Source organism: Peromyscus californicus, unplaced genomic scaffold, assembly GCF_007827085.1.
Source record: "Peromyscus californicus insignis strain IS unplaced genomic scaffold, ASM782708v3 Scaffold_16__1_contigs__length_79575227, whole genome shotgun sequence".
Lineage (NCBI taxonomy): Eukaryota > Metazoa > Chordata > Mammalia > Rodentia > Cricetidae > Peromyscus > Peromyscus californicus.
The window spans coordinates 68731381-68751439 of NW_026294458.1; the positions used below are offsets into that span (position 1 = coordinate 68731381).

General features: G+C 41.6%; 1 protein-coding gene across 1 annotated transcript in view; it reads left to right on the top strand.

The window, feature by feature from the left end:
- Map3k7cl (MAP3K7 C-terminal like) overlaps window positions 1–20059 on the top strand; it is a 41314-nt gene that overhangs the window by 10298 nt on the left and 10957 nt on the right. Inside the window, exons 3-4 of the mRNA XM_052741084.1 lie at window positions 6964–7025; window positions 17143–17258. Coding sequence (XP_052597044.1) covers window positions 6964–7025; window positions 17143–17258 — 178 coding nt within the window. The remainder of the gene's footprint in view (window positions 1–6963; window positions 7026–17142; window positions 17259–20059) is intronic.

Consider the following 20059-nt stretch of genomic DNA (forward strand, 5'->3'; position numbering starts at 1 on the left):
TAGCTTTTTCTCTTTACCAGGTCATTCTTCTCACCCTATCCATCTCTGGTGGTGCTTTTAGTCCCATGGCTCTGAAAATCCAGCACACATTACAGAATTCACACAGAACGTTTAATAATCAGGAAGCAAAATTTTCAAAAGTATTTTGAGGTAGCTTAAAACTGTGGTGCTCTTATAAGATCTGGGATATCTATTTTTTTAAAAAAGGTTTTGTTGTTGTTGATGGTGATGATGTATTAGAAATGTGTGGGCCATCTTCATTTTAAATAAAACTACTTAAAGAACTTTTCTATATGAGTTCAGTTTTTCAGATAGCATTTCATGAAAGAAATGTTTGCTTTGGTGGGGAAATGAAGGAGAGATGCTTCTTCAATTCAAGTTTAGATGAAGAAAGTAAATCATAAGACCCGAGGTGCTGGCTACACCTGGGAAGTCCCCTCAACTGTCAGGGGGAAAGTAAGTAAGCCAAGACAGTGACCTTGACTCACATACATTCTCTTTGTTTTAGATGAGAATGTCCCCAATACTACATATGTGCACGTACACCTGTGCACACATACATCTGCCCCATTTCCACACATCGGTTGGGTTTATAATGGGAAGGAATGGAAAAGAAAATCAATTATATCAAGAACTCATCCTTGTTAATGATTATTTCCTAGATGTGAAGTTTCAGGCTAAGTGATTGACACGTGTATTTCTTCATCAATAACAAGTCTCTGAAACAAGTCACTCTGCCCATTTGCAGAAAGAAAACCAACTCTCAAAGAAATTACACCAGCTATTCACATCACACCCACTATTCACCGTCACACAGACTATTCACATCACACCCATTATTCACATCACACCCACTATTCACCTTCACACAGACTATTCACATCACACCCATTACTCACATCACACCCACTATTCACCTTCACCAGCTAAGGTAGACCTACAGTTCACATACAGGACCCACTATTCACATTCCCCAGCTAATGTGGACTTACAGTTCGCATACAGACCTGTGCTGTTGTGTTCCCTGAATGTATGCTAGCCAGTTAGGAGCTCTTATAGGCAAACAATTTTCAGGAAAATTTGGGCATGACCTTCCGATCTGAAGCCATTGTCTAGGTTGCTTGCCCCTTGAGTATCACCTGATCCTTGCTGGCCTGCAGAACAGCCTCCAGGTCACCAGCATTCAGAAGTTATTCTGCAGGTCATACCAGCTGCACACTGCCTGGGTGTGCAGCACAAGACACAAATGTGGGACTCATTACTCAAATACTATCAAGAAAAGTCAAGACACCATGGGAAAAATGATAAAACAAATACAGCTCATCTGGCCTGATGACTCTTAGTGGCTGCACAGATCATAGTTATATGAAGCCATTATGACTAACAAAAATAGTATTTATTTATTTGTGTATTTTTAAAAATTTTTTGAGACAGAGCCCTTTTATGTCTTTGGCTATCCTGGAACTCATTATGTAGACGAGGCTGGCATCAAAGTAACAGAAATCAACTTGCCTCTTTGTGCCACCACACCCAGAATTTTTTTTATATTTTATATTTTTATTTATTTTATGTATATAGGTATTTTGCCTGCATATATATATATGTGTATTCTGAGTGCCAGGGAAGCGCAGAAGAGGGCTCTGGGTCTCTTGGCACTAGAGTTGTTCCTGGAACTAGCATTATAGGTGTCTGTGAACCACCATGTAGGTACTGGGAACTGAATCCAGGTCCTCTACAAAAGTAGCCAGTGCTCTTAACTACTGAGCCATCTCTTTAGTCCCAGTCTTTTCTTTTTGGTGTACATGTATGGTATGGTATGAGTGCTGTGTTGTTGTTTTGTGTGTGTGTGTGTGTGTGTGTGTGTGTGTGTGTGTGTGTGGGTGTATAAATGCTAATTCAGGTGTGTGCAGATATGCACCTGGGTGTACATGTATGTATGTGTGAGTGCAGAGGACAGCTGTAGATACCAAGTATTTCTCTCTACCGCTTTCCACATTTATTAATTAATTTATTTGTTTGTTTATTTACTTTGGTGTTTGACAGGGTTTTTCTGTGTAGCGGACAGGGTTTTTCTGTGTAGTGCTGGAACTCACTCTGTAGACCATGCTGGCCTTGACCTTGGAGATCCACCTGGCTCTGCCTCCCTAGAGCTGGCATTAAAGGCATTCACCACCACCACCTGGTCTACCTTTATTCTTTTAGGCAAGGTTCTCATTGAACCTGAAATTCATTAATTCCCAGGTACCCAGGTTACAGGCACGGAGCCATACTGCCTAGCCCTTTACATGGGTTCTGGAGATCAAACTTAGACTCTTGTGCCTGTACAACTAGTAATGTGCCAGCTGTGCTATCTCCCTAGCCCACAAAGTAGAGTTCTTCAGAGGACTGAGAACAGGACAACTTGTTGTAGTCTATATGGGGTGTGGGATGGGCTTTGGAGTGTCTTCTTAATGTGGATCTTCTTTTTCTGGGCTCCCTGTATGAAAACCTAAGGTCTTTATAACAAGTCTTCTAGTCTACACTACAGTTATGTCTATGATGAAAACAGTGTCTGTAAGGGAATAATTGACCCCAAAGTCCAATAAAAATGTTGCCCAATCAAGAGAGTGTTTAGGATAGCAATTTTCAAATGTTGGTTTGCGGAATAGTTTGATAGGGTTTTCACCTCTCACTTGAAACAAAATGGAAACAGATGTTAACGATGAGGTTTTGGAGTACACTGCTTTAGCATACAAAGCTAAAATTTACCAAATACAATGGCCACCGTTTTTTTCCAAGTTTCATATAATTTCTATATTAAAACTTTCTCTCCGATGCACAGAGAAACTAAGAATGTACAGTAATTGTTTCTGAATCATCTTCACAAGCTAAATAAAAGCTTGCATGCAATCTAAGGTACAGTTTCCAATATTTCGGGAGAATTTGTCCTGGTTTATGAAATACAAGTCTGGGAATTCATTGGCCAGAAGGTGAACAGCAGAGCAGTGCTGGGGAAAGAACCCCGGGCCAGGAGACACCTCATCTCACAAGGTCACTGGTCATGGCGTTTTGGAGAGCTCCTCCTTCTCAGGACGCGTTCCTTACTCTTCTCTCAGTGGACTGGGCCAGATGCTCGCTCAGCCCCTTCAGTTCAGCATTCTGTCATAACTCAGATGGAGTAACTAATTCCTAGATACCAGTGAAGCTTTAGCTTACAGACTCAGTGAATCTCCTTTATCTGTTTCATGGAAAAACATAGATCAAATGGTTTAAGGGAATCTGGAAAGAGAATGCCCTTGAACACCAACCAACAGCGAGTCAACAGATGCTGAAATGAGCCCCTCATAAAATGGACCGTGGTGTGTCAGTGTGGCTAGAATACCAACAAGAAAGTTCTATCTTAAGGATCATAAAATGGACTGTGGTGTGTTAGTGCATCTAGCATACCAACAAGAAAGTTCTATCTTGAGGATCGTGTTGGCTTAGTCATGTCACAACTGCCAAACAGGCAGTGAACATCTGTTTATTAAATTTTTTTTCTCTCTCCTTTCCAACTCATTCATTTGTGTATTTTATCTTTGCTGGAGAGATAGTTCAGTGGTTAAGAGCACTGCCTGCTCTTCCGGAGGACCTTGGTTCAATTCCCAGAACCCACATGTGGTTCCCAACTGTCTGTAATGGCAGTCTTGGTGGATCAGGTGCCCTCTTCTGGCTTCTGCAGGCACCAGGCATGCCTAGGGTATAGAGACATACATGCAGGTAAAACACCCATACACAAAACAGACAAAAGTGTTTAAAAATGTTTTTTAAAAAAGAAATGGCTTAAGATAGATTTTGGTTGGTCGGTTTGTTAGGTTATAGGCTCTTGTGTACGTTAGATGAATATTCTACCACTGGGGTTCACCCCTGTCTTAATCTGGTCTGATTTTCCAGTTCAGCATGGAGTCTGATTCCTTATTGTACACACGGTGGACAGTAAATATCTGGCAGTTAAATCATAATAAAAATGCATTTATTCTGAAACTTTGTCCCATTATAAATATATCTAGTAAATGTTTCTTTTCTCTCTATTAGAAAAAGAACAACAATTAAATATGCCCAGGGGTCTCTTGGTGCTGCGACCGTGTGGTCTGCTGTGTGCTTCTGGGATTGTCATAGTAAACTTGCGCACTCTCGGGGACTCTGAACCATCATCACGGTGGAAATGTTTTTACCACAGTTTGGCCAAATGTTTGTGCGACAGCTGTGTTACTAGCCTTCCTGAGTCACTCCCCTTCTTTCCCTTTGGCCCAATCCTGTGATTCATCATTCTGCTTTTAGAATATTTGCCTATTTTTAAAACCAGTCAAAGAAGGCAGCCACTGTTTAAAAGTAAACACCCCTCACACCAACATGGGGTGGCTTTGTAAGCAGCTTCTCAAACCCTGAAATTTCTGGCAGGCGAGGCTGCCAGCTAAAGCAGATGGCATGGAGCAGGAGATGCCGGTTGGCTTTCAGAGCTGGTAGACTCCTCGCATCTGTCTTTGGTTTTTCTTGTTTCCGCTGCTATTTCCTGCTTGGGTTAATCCAGCTTGATCCATTCTGAAGCAAAAGTCTTGCTTCCATTCTGCTTGTCTGTAAAACATCCATTATGTTGATTAGATTTTTCCTTTCAGTTAAAGAGGTCCAATTGCAAACCTCCATTTAGCCACAAATTAACTTCATAGTCACATGTGCCCCAGTGTGGTGTGGCTGTGTATAAAGACATTGATTTCTACATCGCTTCATTCATCCTGGGTCACCTCAGGTACTGGTTGTTTACAATATGGCAGCTAAGTGAATGAATAACTACCCTCCACTCCCCCCACTTTTTCTTTTATAACGAAGCAAGAAAGAGTGTGACTGCACAGTGGGCACGATGGCTTAAATGTTAGGAAGCCCTGAGCTCCATTCCTCAGTACCTTCTAGAATTCTAGCATGCCCTGTCTGTTTGTATTTTATGGAGGTGGTTTCTCCTTCCAATTGCCTCCTCATCTGTGGTTATTAAGGTTGGGATGCCAATGTTCAATATGCTCCTCTTTACTGTGCCAAATCACTCAGGTCCTGGACCTGATGAGCTTAAATCATCATGATGTCTAGGCTTTTGAAACTGTACTGAAGTAAATTAAGTGCACCAAAGACACAAACTGGTCTTCTAAACTTTATAATGAAAGACTTCTCTACAATGTGTCAGATAGTGATAATTTCATCCAGTTTCTTTGCCAATGATGATGTGGATTGAGAAAGCCACAGGAACTGGCTGGAATTTGCTGTTCCTATTCTGACAGGAAGGGGCACAGGCTTTACCCTTCTCCAAAGCCCATGTTCAGGAGTATCAGTGAATCCTAGGCATCTTCTGACCAACACAACTGCATTTTCAAAGAGAGGTTCATGTTGGGTGATGTATTGCCATTATTTTAGGCCACTTTTAAGTGGGAGTATTTATTTCAGTACTCTTGACCAAAATATACCAACTGCTATTGAGTGACTAGACCCTTGAGGTGTTTGGTAGAGGTTAGTACTATCCTTGTTTAAATCATCTCTCTGGTGATCATCTTCCATGCCTTCAAAGAGCTGTAGTGCCACAGAAGCCACAAATACCCTGTGTATTTACTACACTTTATTTTGGACCATGTTCTCAGCCAGTTGGGAGAGATATAGTTGGCCCTGTATGTTTTGGGTTCTGTATCTGGATTCAACCAAGGATAGGGAAAACTTAAAGCCATGTATATACTGAACTGGTATAGACTTCTTGTTATTGCTTAATCTTTCTAGTACAACTATTTCCACAGCAATCACATAGTATTGTTTTAAGAGTTACTAAGAAATGAAAGTATGGGTGAGGATACATTTAAGTTATATGTAAACACTTCATTTCATGTAAAGGATTTGAATTGAGCATCCTCAGACTTTTATCCATGGGGGGGTCATGGAAATAAATCTCCATGGATACCAACCATGACTGTCCTTGTCTTTTTGTTGTATATGATTTACATAATTAAAAATGAGCATTAATTAGTTTATCAGTGAATTTGATTATGTTATTGAGAATATAAAAACTAATATATTTCCTTGCTTTATTTTGACTTGAAATGGCTTTGGTTTTAAGTGTGTGTATGTGTGTGTGTGTGTGTGTGTGTGTGTGTGTGTGTGTGTGTGTGTATGTGTGTTGTTTTCTCAGGCATGTACTGGGGGAAAGGTTTGGAAATGATTAGTCAATGTCCCTGTGGAGCCAAAGTTCAGAGAGACAGATCCTGTTTAACAAAGCACCAAGGCTGAATTAGCAGCCTGTTCTTGAAGAAATTTGGGGTAACTTGAATATCTGAGGCAACATTTCTGCCAGGTTTCCTTCCAGTCTTCCAAGAATGTCTGCATCTTTTGAAGGAGCAAGAGCTGTGTATGGTTCATCAAGCTGCTTCCGTGTCTGTTTGAGGGAATGTTTAGGCCACTGAGGACAGAGTTGCCACCATTGTGTGGGCTCAGGCTCGTCTGGAAACACAGCTGTGGAGTCTGCTCCAGGTTGGCAGTGTTGTCCGACACTATGGGGAGAGATTCCCTGTTGAGCTCCTGGCTGTTATCCACAGTAACCCTGGGTGATTTCTGGAGAGCTGCTTGTAAATTGTGGTTTGTGATAAGAGTAAAGGGCAACGCTATCTCGGTGAGGCTGCTGTTTTTCACACATGTCCTTCTGCCCCATTGAAGTTCTCAGGCCATCCCATTAGCACCTTGTTAAAGCACTTACATGCATATCATATTTTTTGGTTTGGGCTAATGTGACAGTATTAAGTAGCCCTTTTAAATTGGAGAGCTATTAGAGCAGACATTTGAGGAGACACACATATACACACTTAAAAATTTTGTGTCAGGCCAACTAAGCTCTCTGTGTCTCCATGTGCAAAGAAAATGAAGGGTGATGCACATGAGACACAGGGCATGCTGAGTAATCATTGTATTTTTGTATTTTAGATGATACACCGTCTGAAGATGCCATTCCTTTGGTCTTCCCAGAGTTAGAGCAGCAGCTCCAGGTAAGGATTCTGAAAACATATGCCTGCTTTCCTGTAGTTCCACAAATACAGTGAGCCAAGAAATGGCTAAGTGGGAAAGATGGATTGATACACAGGGTAGAGGACTTTTAAGTCATAAAACATTTGTGTTTCAGAGCTCCAAGGTTAGACAGATAGAAGCAGTTATAGAATGCCCCTGGTTGTCATAATACTTGGACTTCAAACGCTCAGAGTAAAGTAGGTGCAGCTGAGAATATGTGTGGTCCCACTTTCCTTTGCTATGATGTCTCTGGGCCATTGGATTTTAGCTCCATTTTGGGTAAATGATTTAGTATTAGATCCTGCAGAGAAATCTGTCATATTGCCAAGTCGTGGGAATAATATATTTTTTTTCCTGCTACCTGCTTCTTTCCCAGTTCTCTGACAACATCTAGTACAGTGATTCTCAACCTGTGGGTCATAACCCCTTTGGGCTCACATATCAGATTCTATTATGATTCATAACAATAGCAAAATTACAGTTATGAAGTAGCAATGAAATAATTTTATGGTTGGAGATCACCATAGCATGAGGAACTGTATTAAAGGGTCACAGCATTAGGAAGGTTGAGAACCACTGCTCTAGTGGAATGTAGAAGTGGGAGTTAAGACCTTCAGAAAATTGTTGGTTCAGCCTATGAGAAAATAGTTTCTAGATGACCTATGAAAAGGTCATCCCAGTAGACCACATCAGTAGAATGCATCAGAATGATTTTTGCTGTTGTTTTTTTTTTTTAATGTTTTTTCTAGTCAGGATTTCTCTGTGTAGCCTTGGCTGTCCTGAAACTTGTTCTGTAGAGTAGGCTGGCCTCAAACTCACAAAGATCTACCTACCTCTGCTTCTCATGTTGTGGGATTAAAAGTGGGTGTCACCACCTCCTGGCCAGAATTTTTTGTTTTTAAAGATGCTCATTTATTTACTTTTAGTTTTTTTAGATGGTGTATTCTGGCACTAGGCAAAGGAGGTTTTAAATTTACGTTTTTATGCTTCTGCCTCCCTGTCTGTCTGTGTACCACCTTTGAGCCCAGGAGTGTCAGATCCCTGGAAACTGCAGTTACAGATGGTTGAGAGCCACCATGTGGTTGAATTGACCCTGGGTCCTCTAGAAGAGCAGTCAGTTCCCTTAGCTGCTGGGGTAGCACCTCAGAACCAACCTAAAGCAGCTCAGATGGGGGGATCTCATCACTCCCTTCCAGAAGCCAGCCTGTTTAACAGATCATGATCACTTATGCAGGTCTCACTAAACATTACATAGCCAGCGGGAAGGTTATATGATCACCACACAGCTATCATGAGATGGTGCTGTAATCCCAAAGATGTCCTCCCCAGCTGTCAGTTCTATCTTCTGTTCCTCAGTGCTCCACACAGGTTCTTCAGCCTGGCTCTCCGGCTGCTGACATCTAATCCCACTCCCTTTACCCCCACACTGGTGCAGCATCTTTTCAGCGTGGAGAACTATTCAGTACTCCTCTTCCAGGCTCCTTTTCTTTCTGTTACTCTCGTCCTACACATCACATGCCTTGAGTGCTGTCCTCCAGGGCTTGTCTCTGTATGGACCACTGGTAGTAGAGCAGGGATTGTAAAAGGAACCCTCCTTTATTGTACTGTCACCTCAAAGCTGTTTTATCGTCCTTGAAATCGTGAAAATGGGGTTAACATGTTTTGAAAATAGATCAGGGAGTCAATTCAGGTTCTTGTTCCCTCATGAAGTTATGGCTAATGAGTTCTAAGGGTTTTGTTTTGGTTGTTGCTTTTCCTTGTGGGCAGTGTTGGAAAAATCATTTTCCTCTTACTTGGAATATCAGTAGTCTTTCTTAGCCTGTGGCTCAGTCTGTAGATAATCACCCCTGGTGATTATCCAGATAATTTTCTGTTAGAGCATCACAAAGTCCATTTGAATTTTATTGCTTTAATTCTATTTGACATATATTAGAAATTAAATCTATGTGATTATTTTATTCCAGTGAGAAACTTCTATCTTGATTGGTCTTTGATAGGGTAGACATCTGGGCGCATGGTTTCTGCCTTCGGGGTTTTGATTTTCTCCTTCAGTGTGGTTATGACATCATCTCTTCCTGGGCTGAGAGGTGAGATGAGATTGGGTTTGTTAGTAACATTTACCAGTTGTCAAGACTTTTGGTTAGGACAGCCGCTGTCTAGAACTGTTGCTTATAATCTTTATTCTCCAGGGCATGAGTGAAAAAAAAAAAAAAGCAAGACAGTGAGGACTGAGGAGGGAAAGAACACAGTTCTGTTCCCATGCTTAGCAGAAGCACGCACATTGGCAGCCATTCTACCTGAGGAAGTCCTCCTGTATTAACAGCGTTGAAAATGCTTTATGGACAAAAGGAATCATCTTTGGTTTTTTGTTTTTGTTTTTGTTTTTTAAACATGGAACAAGTCTTCTTTACAGTTAGACTTGAGTTCTTCATTCTTGTAATTTTATTTATTTATTGACTGTCATAACCCACTATGGGAAAATAAACACCAGTTAGAAAGAAGAGCCTTGTGGATGTCACTATACAGGAGACTCAAATCCTCACCAAACAGAGAGCAACCAATGCCAGACATTACTACCAGTCCTCTCTGCAAACCCAGGAATGAGGTCCCACCACTGCACGTTGACTCTGGAGCAGGCAAGGGCCATTTTTCTACATGTGATCTCATTTGGTTCTTGAAATAATTATAGAAGCTAACCGTTCCGTCTCCACTTTCTTCATGAGAAACTTGAGGTCAAATTTTGGTCTAAATCAGTTTGCTGATCTTTCTCTTTGTACTTTTTGTGGGGCACATCGACTGTCTAAATTAGTTTGATAAGTTGAGATTTGTTTTGTTTCTGGTTGGCAAGGTTACCGTGATGTAGTTCTAGAACCGCCTTGTAAAACTTGCTGGTACTTTCTGATAGCCTTTACACATTCCTTGGTGATTTATAAAGTGTAGCTATAAAATATCTATTTGGTAGATGCTCTAACATCAATTTGACCCCCACGATTTTTCCGTTGCTTTGCCAAGAATGTGGACGTGTTTGAACATGTAATTCATGATGCTTCTATTTTAACAGAAGCCAAAAAAAGCCCTGGGCAAGAATAGCAATGACAAACCTTTCTCTTGATGTCTCTATTAATGCAAAATTCTGGGTCAGAGACCTCAGGGTAAGGTGGAATTAAATGAACATTATAATGTTCATTTCTAGGCCCTGAGCCTCTGCTGAAGGGCAGGTGGAGGCTAATTTTACATTCTTTTCTTGGGACTAAGTTTCCAAATCTCTTGTGGGCATCAGGAGCAATATTTGGTATAGCAGGTTTAGATTATATGAAGAGGAAAAAGGATGGTATTCTTTGTTCACTTCGAGAGTGGATGGAATTTATTACTTTCTTTAGGGAAAAGTGGTTTTCTTCTATTTGGAGCAGTGTTGATGGACTTCTTGACTTTTCTCTATCTGGAAAGATGATGAAATTCTTTCATGGTCCAATGCAAGACCAAGTCCATCCTACAGCCCAAGTAGAGGAGTTATGTTTTAGTCACTATGATTTAACTCAAAACTTTCTCTCTCCAAGACTCACTCTTATCAGCCCGTACCTGGAGTCAATAAAAGCTGTCTCACACTGTGGTGGGAATAAAGTATGGTACTGAGGAGGCCTAATGAAGTACTTGAAAAAAAATTGCTCAATCAATATAAATAGTCTTCCTTGGTGAAATTCTTAATTGGACAAAATATTTAAGATTAAGTGATTTATTTCTATATGTGTAAAACAAAACCAAACATGCATTCCTCTGAACTTCTTTGGATGTTCTCTTCATCAGGCCCAGGCACTTGGAAAACAATGATCTTTAAAAACAAAACAAAACAAAAAACCCAGACTAAATTGAGCAATAGCTTCAAAGCCTTAGTCCTCTCATCAGATGGGATGGCAGTGACAGATGATTCCATGGTACATAGTGAACTTGCCTTTTCTCAGACAGGATCCAGTAAGTCCACACTCTGATGTCACTTCTACAAATAGACAATTTCAGGTTCCCTTGAGTATCATAATATACTGTTATCCAGGCAGCCTCTCCAGAAACTTCTTTTAGTACTGCCTCAGTATATCATTTTGACACCTGGGAAACGAAAATGTTGAAAGATGAAGTAAGCCCAGCATCCCTGGATTCTGCTACCATGATGTCCTCAACACCCTCCTGGAACCATGGACGGTAAAGGCTGGGGGTGGGGATGGGGACGACTGGAGACAGCCAGCATTTTCTCTCTTGTCCACACATTGATGAGTGTCTTAGAGTTATCCTTTGGATTCGGTGGACATTCAGAGAACATATATAGATATTTTGGAACTTTGCCAAAGTAACTTTTTGAAAGCCCGGTCAGTGGTTGTTAGGGTATACCTTATGGGAAAAGTCTGAGAATTCTTGAGTTACTTTGCTCTTTTATGTTCCCTGGATCAACAGAAGGGATATAAATGTATTTTACTCCAAGCTGTATAATGTGTAAGTTACAGGGTATAAATTCCAGCACTTATTTAGGAGTGGACTGTATTGTTTGTAGAAGTGTCAGTGACTATAATATTTTTTCAAATCCTTAAAGTCTTAAAATAATAAAATTTGAGTGATCATAATTGAATGTACTCTAGATGCTCCTTCTCCAGTCTGGACTGGGTTTTCCCTTTTAGGTACAGCAGACAATGCTTGTTAATTTTGAGAGACTTTAAAATGGAGTGTAACCTCTATTCTCCCCCCAAATAGGTAATCCTGAGAATCAAGGAATAAATACAAACTCCACTCAACCACTGTAGAATGTTTGGCTTTCTAAATATATCCTCTGTGTGGGAAGCTGGGGTAGGAAGAGTCAATTCTTGCATTTTTGAAGCGGACACGGCCAGTAGTTTCTGAAGTATCCAAGCAGCAAACGGAAACGCTTAAGCCGGCTTTGCCCCTTGCTGAGGGATGCTTGGCCACATGCTTTCTCACAGGCTCATTTCCAAAGGATGGAATACACTTCTGGAGGCTGTGAACCGGTGGCTGAGATGGGGTGGTGTGGTTCAAGCCGCATTCTTGGAACAGGAGTCTGCGGTTTGGTTTCTCTCTTACTTCATCGTGTTAAATTAGTCCTGGTGATTGGGCTGGGTACCAGAGGTGGCCACGGCTCCCCTGACTCTGCCGTGTGATTCAAAGCCTTTGCAAGCTCAGTTCTGTCAGGAAAGGGGGTGAAGAGGAAGTGACCACCCCGGGCTCTGACCTCATCCAAGCCCCAATCTGTGTCTTGGGAACCTATGTTTCAAAGTTGTCTTGAAGCGAGGCTGGGAGAACATCTTGATTTAGCCCCTTCAGCCTCCAGTAAGAGACCTCCACGCGGAGTGAGATCGAAAAGCAGTTTCTGTGATAACACAGATGCTGTTCTAGAATCTTAAACAACTGGTTTTGGTGATGGGGGTGGGTGGGTGAGGTTGAGGGGCATGCTACCAGAGGTTGAACCCAGGGCCTCCCAATGCTAGGCATGGGCTCTGCCGCTGTCTGCTTCCCAGGCTGCTCTAGGATCTTTTTATTGTTCAGTATTTTGGGATTCCTTTGGAGTGCAACCTCATTTGTTTGACAGGAGTGCGGACCAAGGGCATCAAAGTGTAGGACGTGCAGCATAATAATGAGAGCATAGCAAGAGCAGTGCCTCCTCTTGATGGAAGAGGAAAACGCAGACATGAAGTTGACTAACTGCTCGAGCACCCACACCCAGCATGGGATTTCAATGAAAATCTCTCCAATGGAAATAGTTTAAATCAAATGTTGGGAATCAAAACAGCATTATTTTTTATTGTTGTTTTGCTTCTTTTTCTTCTTTTTTAATAGTCTTATGTAGCAGTTTTGTGCTGAACTCAGTAAATAGCCAGGGATGACTTTGAACTCTTGGTTCTCTGACCTTCAAGTACTGGGATTGCAGGTGCACTCCATGCCTGGCAGAAACTGTTACTTTTATTCCCCAAAGTTAATGTTTTCTGTCTAGCTATTCCAGGAATTCTTGTAGATTATACTTGTTTTTTTTTTTTTTTTCAGAGCTGAGGACCGAACCCAGGGCCTTGCACTTGCTAGGCAAGCACTCTACCACTGAGCTAAACCCCCAACCCATACTTAAGTTTTAAACTTGAACATGTGTTAAGCGGGATCAAAAACCAAATAAATTACACATGCCTGGGTTTAAATGTTCCATTACTTACGCCTATTGGTAGTTCTGTCTTTGTCTTTTAAATTTTATATATTTATTTTTTTTTTTAAACAAGCTCTGGTAAGTTTTCACTGAAAACTTTCCTGGTTTGCATTTCTCCAACCTGCACTGACATGCTTCTAAAGATATCAGAATTACCTGGATCCATGACAGCCAGTGTGTTCATTCTGTAGTATTTTCCACATTCTGTGTTCAGTTCAATATCCTTGCCACTGTAGTGATGGACACCAGTTTGGGTCAACATGGCATCATATTCTATTTCAGAGTTCCTCAAAGCCGGACAGTTGGCAAGGATGGGCAATTTCCTTCTCTTCCATCTGCTCATCTTCAGAGTCATGCGCTTTCCAGTTCTCATAACAAGTTGGAACTTGGAATTGATCAACTCCAGAGACTTTTTCATCTTTTTTTTTTCTGCAAACACCGTCTTCCTGCCTTGGTGTGGGATGGCCCTCACCTGAGAGTTGGTAGCTCTGTTTTTAAACTATACATCATATATGTATGGTTGGATGTTAGGAGTGCATTTCCCCCCCCCCCCCCGGGGGGGGGATTGTGATTTAGTGAACACTGCTGGTCACATCACCTCCTCTTTTTGAGGAACTCTAAGAAGGCCAGAGAGAGCTGCCATCAGTGGGGACATAACAGAAGTACATATCTATCTTACTGCAGTAGAGGGGCTGGGGTTGGAGCTCAGCTGGTACCCTGCTTGCATACCAAAGCCCCAGGTTCAGTCCCCCGCACTGTGTACACCAGCCGAGGTGGCACATCAGGTGTGGTGGCACACAGAGGTAGAAGCAGGGAGATGAGAAATTCAAGGCCATCCTCAGCAACATAGTCAGTTCATGGCCAACTTGATGACATAAGAGCCTATTTGAAAAAACATGGCAATGGGTATTCAGAGGCACAGAGTAGCACATCATTATTCTAAATTGCTTTAGTTCTAAAACTTTCATTGATTGGAATTTCTTCTGGGATGCAAACCGCATGCACATAGACAAATTCTTCAATGAATTTTCGGGGCTGGGGTAAATGTCTAGTGTCTTCAAATGACAATGGGTTCTGCTGACCAGGAAACATCTTGATTTGCTCAGCAACATTTGTGGTTAAGTAGTGAATGGCTTGAAATTTTAAAGTGGTGAGAAATTTGAAGTTCCCTGGCAAAAGGATCAGGGAAGACAAAAGCTGAGTACAGATGAGGCAAGCTGAGGCAACAGACTCCAGAAGGAAGGCATCTTAGATGGACTGGGAAAGAGAAAAGTCTCATAGAAAACTGTCTTTGCATCAACATGGATTATGGTTTAAAATAAAGAAAATAAAGCTTGCTATGGTAGTCAGTTCCAAGTATACAGTCCAGCTGCCTAGCTAGTTCCACATGCCCTTAGTATATGACCAAACTGCCTAGGTAACAAAAAACATCCTTTCAGATAGTTTTGAAAGCTGATATTAGGTGTAAAAACTAGGTTTCGTTATGGCATTTTCATCTATGTGCATAAAGTGCCTCGATTGTATTCACCCCTCCCATTATCCTTACCTCTTCCTCCTCCTGTCTCCCACAGGTCTCATTCCTCCTCCAAAATACAGTATCTAATTTCTACAATGAAGAGACGCCAGTTAGCCAGATGCAGTGGTGTCCATCTGTAATCCCAGCTGCTTGAGGGGCTGAAGCTTGAGGAGACAGGTTTGAGGATCATAGTGAATGAACTCAAGGCTCGTTTGTGCAATTTAGCAAGACACTGTCCAAAAATTAAAAATGTAAAAGGCCCAGAGATGTCACTCAGAGGTAGCATGCTAAAGTACAAATAAAAACAGAAGTAAAGGGGCCAGAGAAGTGGCTCAGCCCCTGAGAACAGTCACTGCTCTTCTAGAGGATGCCAGTTCGATTTCCATCATCCACATGGCAGCTCAGCACAGTCTGTCACTCGGGTTCCAGGGGATCTGACAGCTTCTGGCTTTTGAGGCACTGTATGCATGTGGTGCACAGACAGACACTCAAGTAAAGACACTCTTACTCATAAAATTAAAAACAGAACAAATCGAAAGTGATGGAGAAAGACGTCCCAGTTCTTTAAAAGAATTGCAAGGTGCCGAGCGAAGGGAGGAGGAGGGAGAAACCTCCCTCGCCTGGAGGAAGCGTTCTTGTGATGTTCAGTTTTCTTAAACCACAGCAGAAAGGACATTCTGCCGTGACTGCCACCATCTTCAGTCTCTTAGGCATGCAGAACCTTTTATGGAGCACTTTAGACTGTTTGGGCTATGGTGTTAGGTAGCTGCTGAATTTGCAGCTCAGGGACTTGCACGTGGCAAGTGATGTGCTGAATCCTGCTTGAACGAATGTGGCTTATGTGGTGTTCATGAGGGCAGGACGGGATGTGTAATCCCATGGCTGCCAGGAGGCCAGTCCTTTAACAGGGCACAGCTGATTTAAAAGCTTGGCTGGGGAGCCCCGGGGATGTTGCTTTCATGCCACTCACTGTTACACCTGGTAACTTGCCAGCATAGCAGGTGGAAATTGGTGAGTGTGTTGAGATTTCTGGGACACCGACTGGAGGAGCCAGGATTCTGAATTCCTTTGGCAATGGCTTCATCTCCTGGGGTGAATTAGATTGTCGCGCTACTGTGTTCTGGTTTTCCATTTATTTCGGTGTTAAAAAGGATAATGGTGACAATCAGCTGGGTGGATATTGTGAATGTGCTCACAGGGATCCAGGGAAAGAAGCCAGATAAAGCGATTATTGTTAGACTCCACATGAGTTAAATGACAATGAGGAGTTCACATGAATGTAAACTTTGTCCTAATCAGAATTTGAAAATATTGTAGAACTTCTTATTATTTGATGTATTCATTGTGCATATTAACAAAGTTCAGTATGACATGTCAATAATGCATATGTCCATTTAGACTTTTACTTCCTTTGAGTGAGAAGGGTCCTCTTAGCTATCAGTCAGAGCACACACTTGAATTTCTGTTACTTACTGAGGAAATACAACAGCTGAAAAAAATCTATATGTTTGCAGAATATAGGAACAAAGAGGAAACAATCCATTAGTTTATACTTTACTAGTATAAGTGAATGAGAATGGTACCTAGTCAGACATAGTTTACCTACGTAGATCATAGTGACAGATAAGACCAAACAACTTGTTCCATAACAAACTTTCATGCTTCTCAGATTTTACATACTTTTTTCCATAAGTAATTAGGCGATGATATGCAACCACTTTAAAAGACAATTAACTACCATTCCAAACAGTCGTGTTTTAAATCACACATTGCTGATGTAGAAATAAGAACAAAAACTCATGGCAGTTTTAGTTAAAAATGATCTCCGGAGGTAGGAATTTTTTTCATGTTCTATGTAGAAAAGTTTGCCCCGTGGACCTGTTTTCCTCATAGATGGGAGGAAAGAAGAAGCTCCAATCTGTTTTCTGTTCACTCTCAGACACCGTGAGCAGGATTTAGGGATCTGGTCCTCCTTCCCGCCAGCACCACCCCACAGCCTAGCGGTCTGTCTCTGAGCTGAGCTGCATCTCAGAAGAGAGCTGTTTCGTAGGACTGCTCTCCACTCCCGTGGGCTTGTGTCTCAGGACCGTGGGCATAGATAAAATCCGGGAATGGAAACCGACAACTGGAGCATTCCCGCTGATCTTTTCTGTGGCAGTTTGCAATTTCCAAGGGGAATCCCAAATCAGTGGGAAACTTATTTTTCATCCACACATGGCAGGTAGCTGACAGGTAGTAGTAGGTCTCAGTAGCTCTGGCTCAGGGGCGAGATGTCCATGAATGTCCCAGGAAAGTCGATGTCGGCAGGATCCCCTCACCCACCCTGTGCCGTGTTGATTGACAGCGCCGCTTTCTGAGGCCGTGGACTGACTGCTTCTCCTTGTCTGTGCAGCCTCTGCCGCCGCGTCACGACTCCGTAGAATCCATGCAGGTGTTTAGACAACACTGCCAGATAGCAGAGGAGTACCATGAGGTCAAAAAAGAGATCGCCCTGCTTGAGGAAAGGAAGTAAGTACTTTCCTGTTGAGTCTCTTCTACTGAGCGGAGACTGCGGTGGGTGGGTGGGAAAGGAGAGGATTGTAGGAACAAGCAATAGACTTTCTGTCGATCAAGTGCTTCTACCTATGGACTAGGAGAGAGAGCTGTGGAAAGGCTTCCCCACTCAAAACTTTATTATTTTATTATTTTTTTCAAGACAGGGTTTTTCTGTGTCCTGGATCTTGCTCTGTAGCCCAGGCTGGCCTCATAGACTCATAGAGATCCACCTGGCTCTGCCTCCAGAGTGCTGGGATTAAAGGCGTGCACCACCACTGCCCGGTTAACTTTATTGATTTTTAAATAAGAGATTTTGGAAGAAGAATTTTAGATTTAAAATTGTCAAAATACCATCTAGAACCATGCCATATTCTTTCTCTATGGCTGTACCAAGAGGCTCAGGGCACTTTGGCTTGGGGTGAATTTTAATTGATGTTTAAACAGTAGAAGTCCCACATTAAATGAAAACCCTTTTAGAATTATGTAAATGTATTAGCTGACTAACTGCATTTTATAGTCCCAGTAAGTTTTTATCATGATAGCGTTTATTATCATTACAGGTCTGCTATGGAAAGTTATACAATTCAATTAATTAGAGCACTTTAATTTTACTGACTGTTTCACAAAACCCACTTTAATTGCACTCAGTTCTGCCAACATCTATCCTCAGTGACTCTTACTTTTTTTTTTTTTTTTTTTTTATTCCTGAAAAGCATCAAATTAAACACCGTATCTTCATCCACTGGCAGTTTGTCCTCACATACTTATTAGGAGATATGGTGGTAGTATTTACACCTCTGACTAGGGAGTAATCCCATGAAAATATAGCTAGAGAGGCATTTCCCACTGTTGAGTTCCTGAAGCCTTGTCCATTATATATATCTAAATGCTAAACACGTTATTGTTAGGACTTGAAATAGAACTCTCAAGCATGGCTGTTTTTTAACCTTGTATTTTCCCATCCCCTTCATCTTAATTCAGTGACACAATATACTTGCTACTTAGTTTCTAAATGAAAGAAGGTGAAAGGTTTTAAGAAAAATCTTAGGACCCTTGAGACTCAGCCGTATAGCGGCTGGATATCTATACAGTTGTGGATTTGGTAAGCAGACTACTCTATTCACCAAATGAACTCAGCCTCTTCTAAATTCCCTGCTTTGCTTCACTTCAAACACAAAATTTGACTTGGACTTTTGCTTATAAGGGATTAAAAACTGTTAAGAAACCAGAAAGCACAACTTTTAAAATCCAAGGCTTCCTTTCTGGTCACAGAGTCTTGATAAGCTGTCCAAAACATTTGATTGCACTTGCTAGCACAGCGTGACTTCTGAGAGTGACCAATGCTGTAGCCACAAGAGGACTCAGCCTGTGAGTGTATCCTCTGTATCGTGTTTACTTGTGCATGTGCACACATGAGCTGTGATGGCATCACAGGGAAAAACCCACCTATGTAGTTCATCTTTATTGATAAACTCTTCAGTTTGGATCTTCTGGAGGACTTATTTAATTTAACCTCAGATGTGACATTTTTCTGGCAATGTGAGAATCACCCACTCTAATAGTTTATATTTTTGTGTGCTGCATTGTAGGCAGAAGTTTCTGTTCCTCCATTAACCCCCAAATACCCAGCAGCCACTTCCAAAATTACTGCACAGAAGCTTATATTAGTTATAACTGCTTGGCCATTAGTTCAGGCTTATTACTGACTAGCTCTTATACTTAAATTAACCCATAATTCTTATCTATGTTTAGCCACGTGACTTGGTACCTTTTCTCAGGGAGGCATTCTCATCTTGCTTCCTCTGTATCTGGCTAGTGACTCCTGACTCTGTCTTCCTTTTCCCAGCATTTTTCTAGTCTGCTCACCCCACCTATACTTCCTGCCTGGCTATTGGCCAATCAGCGTTATATTAAACCAATTTGAGTGACAAATCTTTACAGTGTACAAGAGCATTATCCCACAGCACTGCATTTTGAAACATGACAGGACAATAACATAAGAATGACTAATGTCGGGGCTCTGTACCTTGTTCTTGCTGCTTGTGTTGAGAAAAATGATAAGTTGTGTGTATCACTGCAGCATCAAAGTAAGGAAGAGTTAAGTCAATCTTAGAAAGAAGCAGCTAGCTGGTTAGGGGAGAAACATTATATACTCCTCCAGGATCTCAAAGAAGTAAGGAGCAACCCCTGCTCCCCGCCAGGACGCATAAGGTCATATGTGTTTCTATAGAAGTCATCTTATTCCTTTATCAATTGTATCTGAATTCTCTAAATAATTGACTACATATAGGGCAAGGACAAATCTTTTACTTTTTTTGTTCTCTTTCATATAGTTTCTCAAGTTCCTTTTTCTCCATTCCCAGTTCTTCTATCTGGGTTTAAGATGTTCTGCTTCAAATCTTGGTTGGTGCAATATTATAATTGTCTTCCTTCCTTCCTTCCTTCCTTCCTTTCTCTCTCTCTCTCTCTCTCTCTCTCTCTCTCTCTCTCTCTCTCTCTCTCTCTCTCTCTCTCTCTCTCTGTTTTTCTTTAAAAATTAGTGGCAGCTTCTGCCTCTTCCTCTCCTTCTCCCTTGCTCCTTCTCTCTCTGGAGACAGTCTCATGGATCCAGGCTGGCATCAAACTTACTATGTACCCAAGAATGACCTAATTCCTGATCATTCTGCTTTGACCTCCCTAATGGTTCAATCATAGGCGTATGCTGCCACACATGTTTTATGAAGTGCTGGGAGTCAAATTCAGAACCTCCTGCATGCTAGGCAAGCACCCTACAA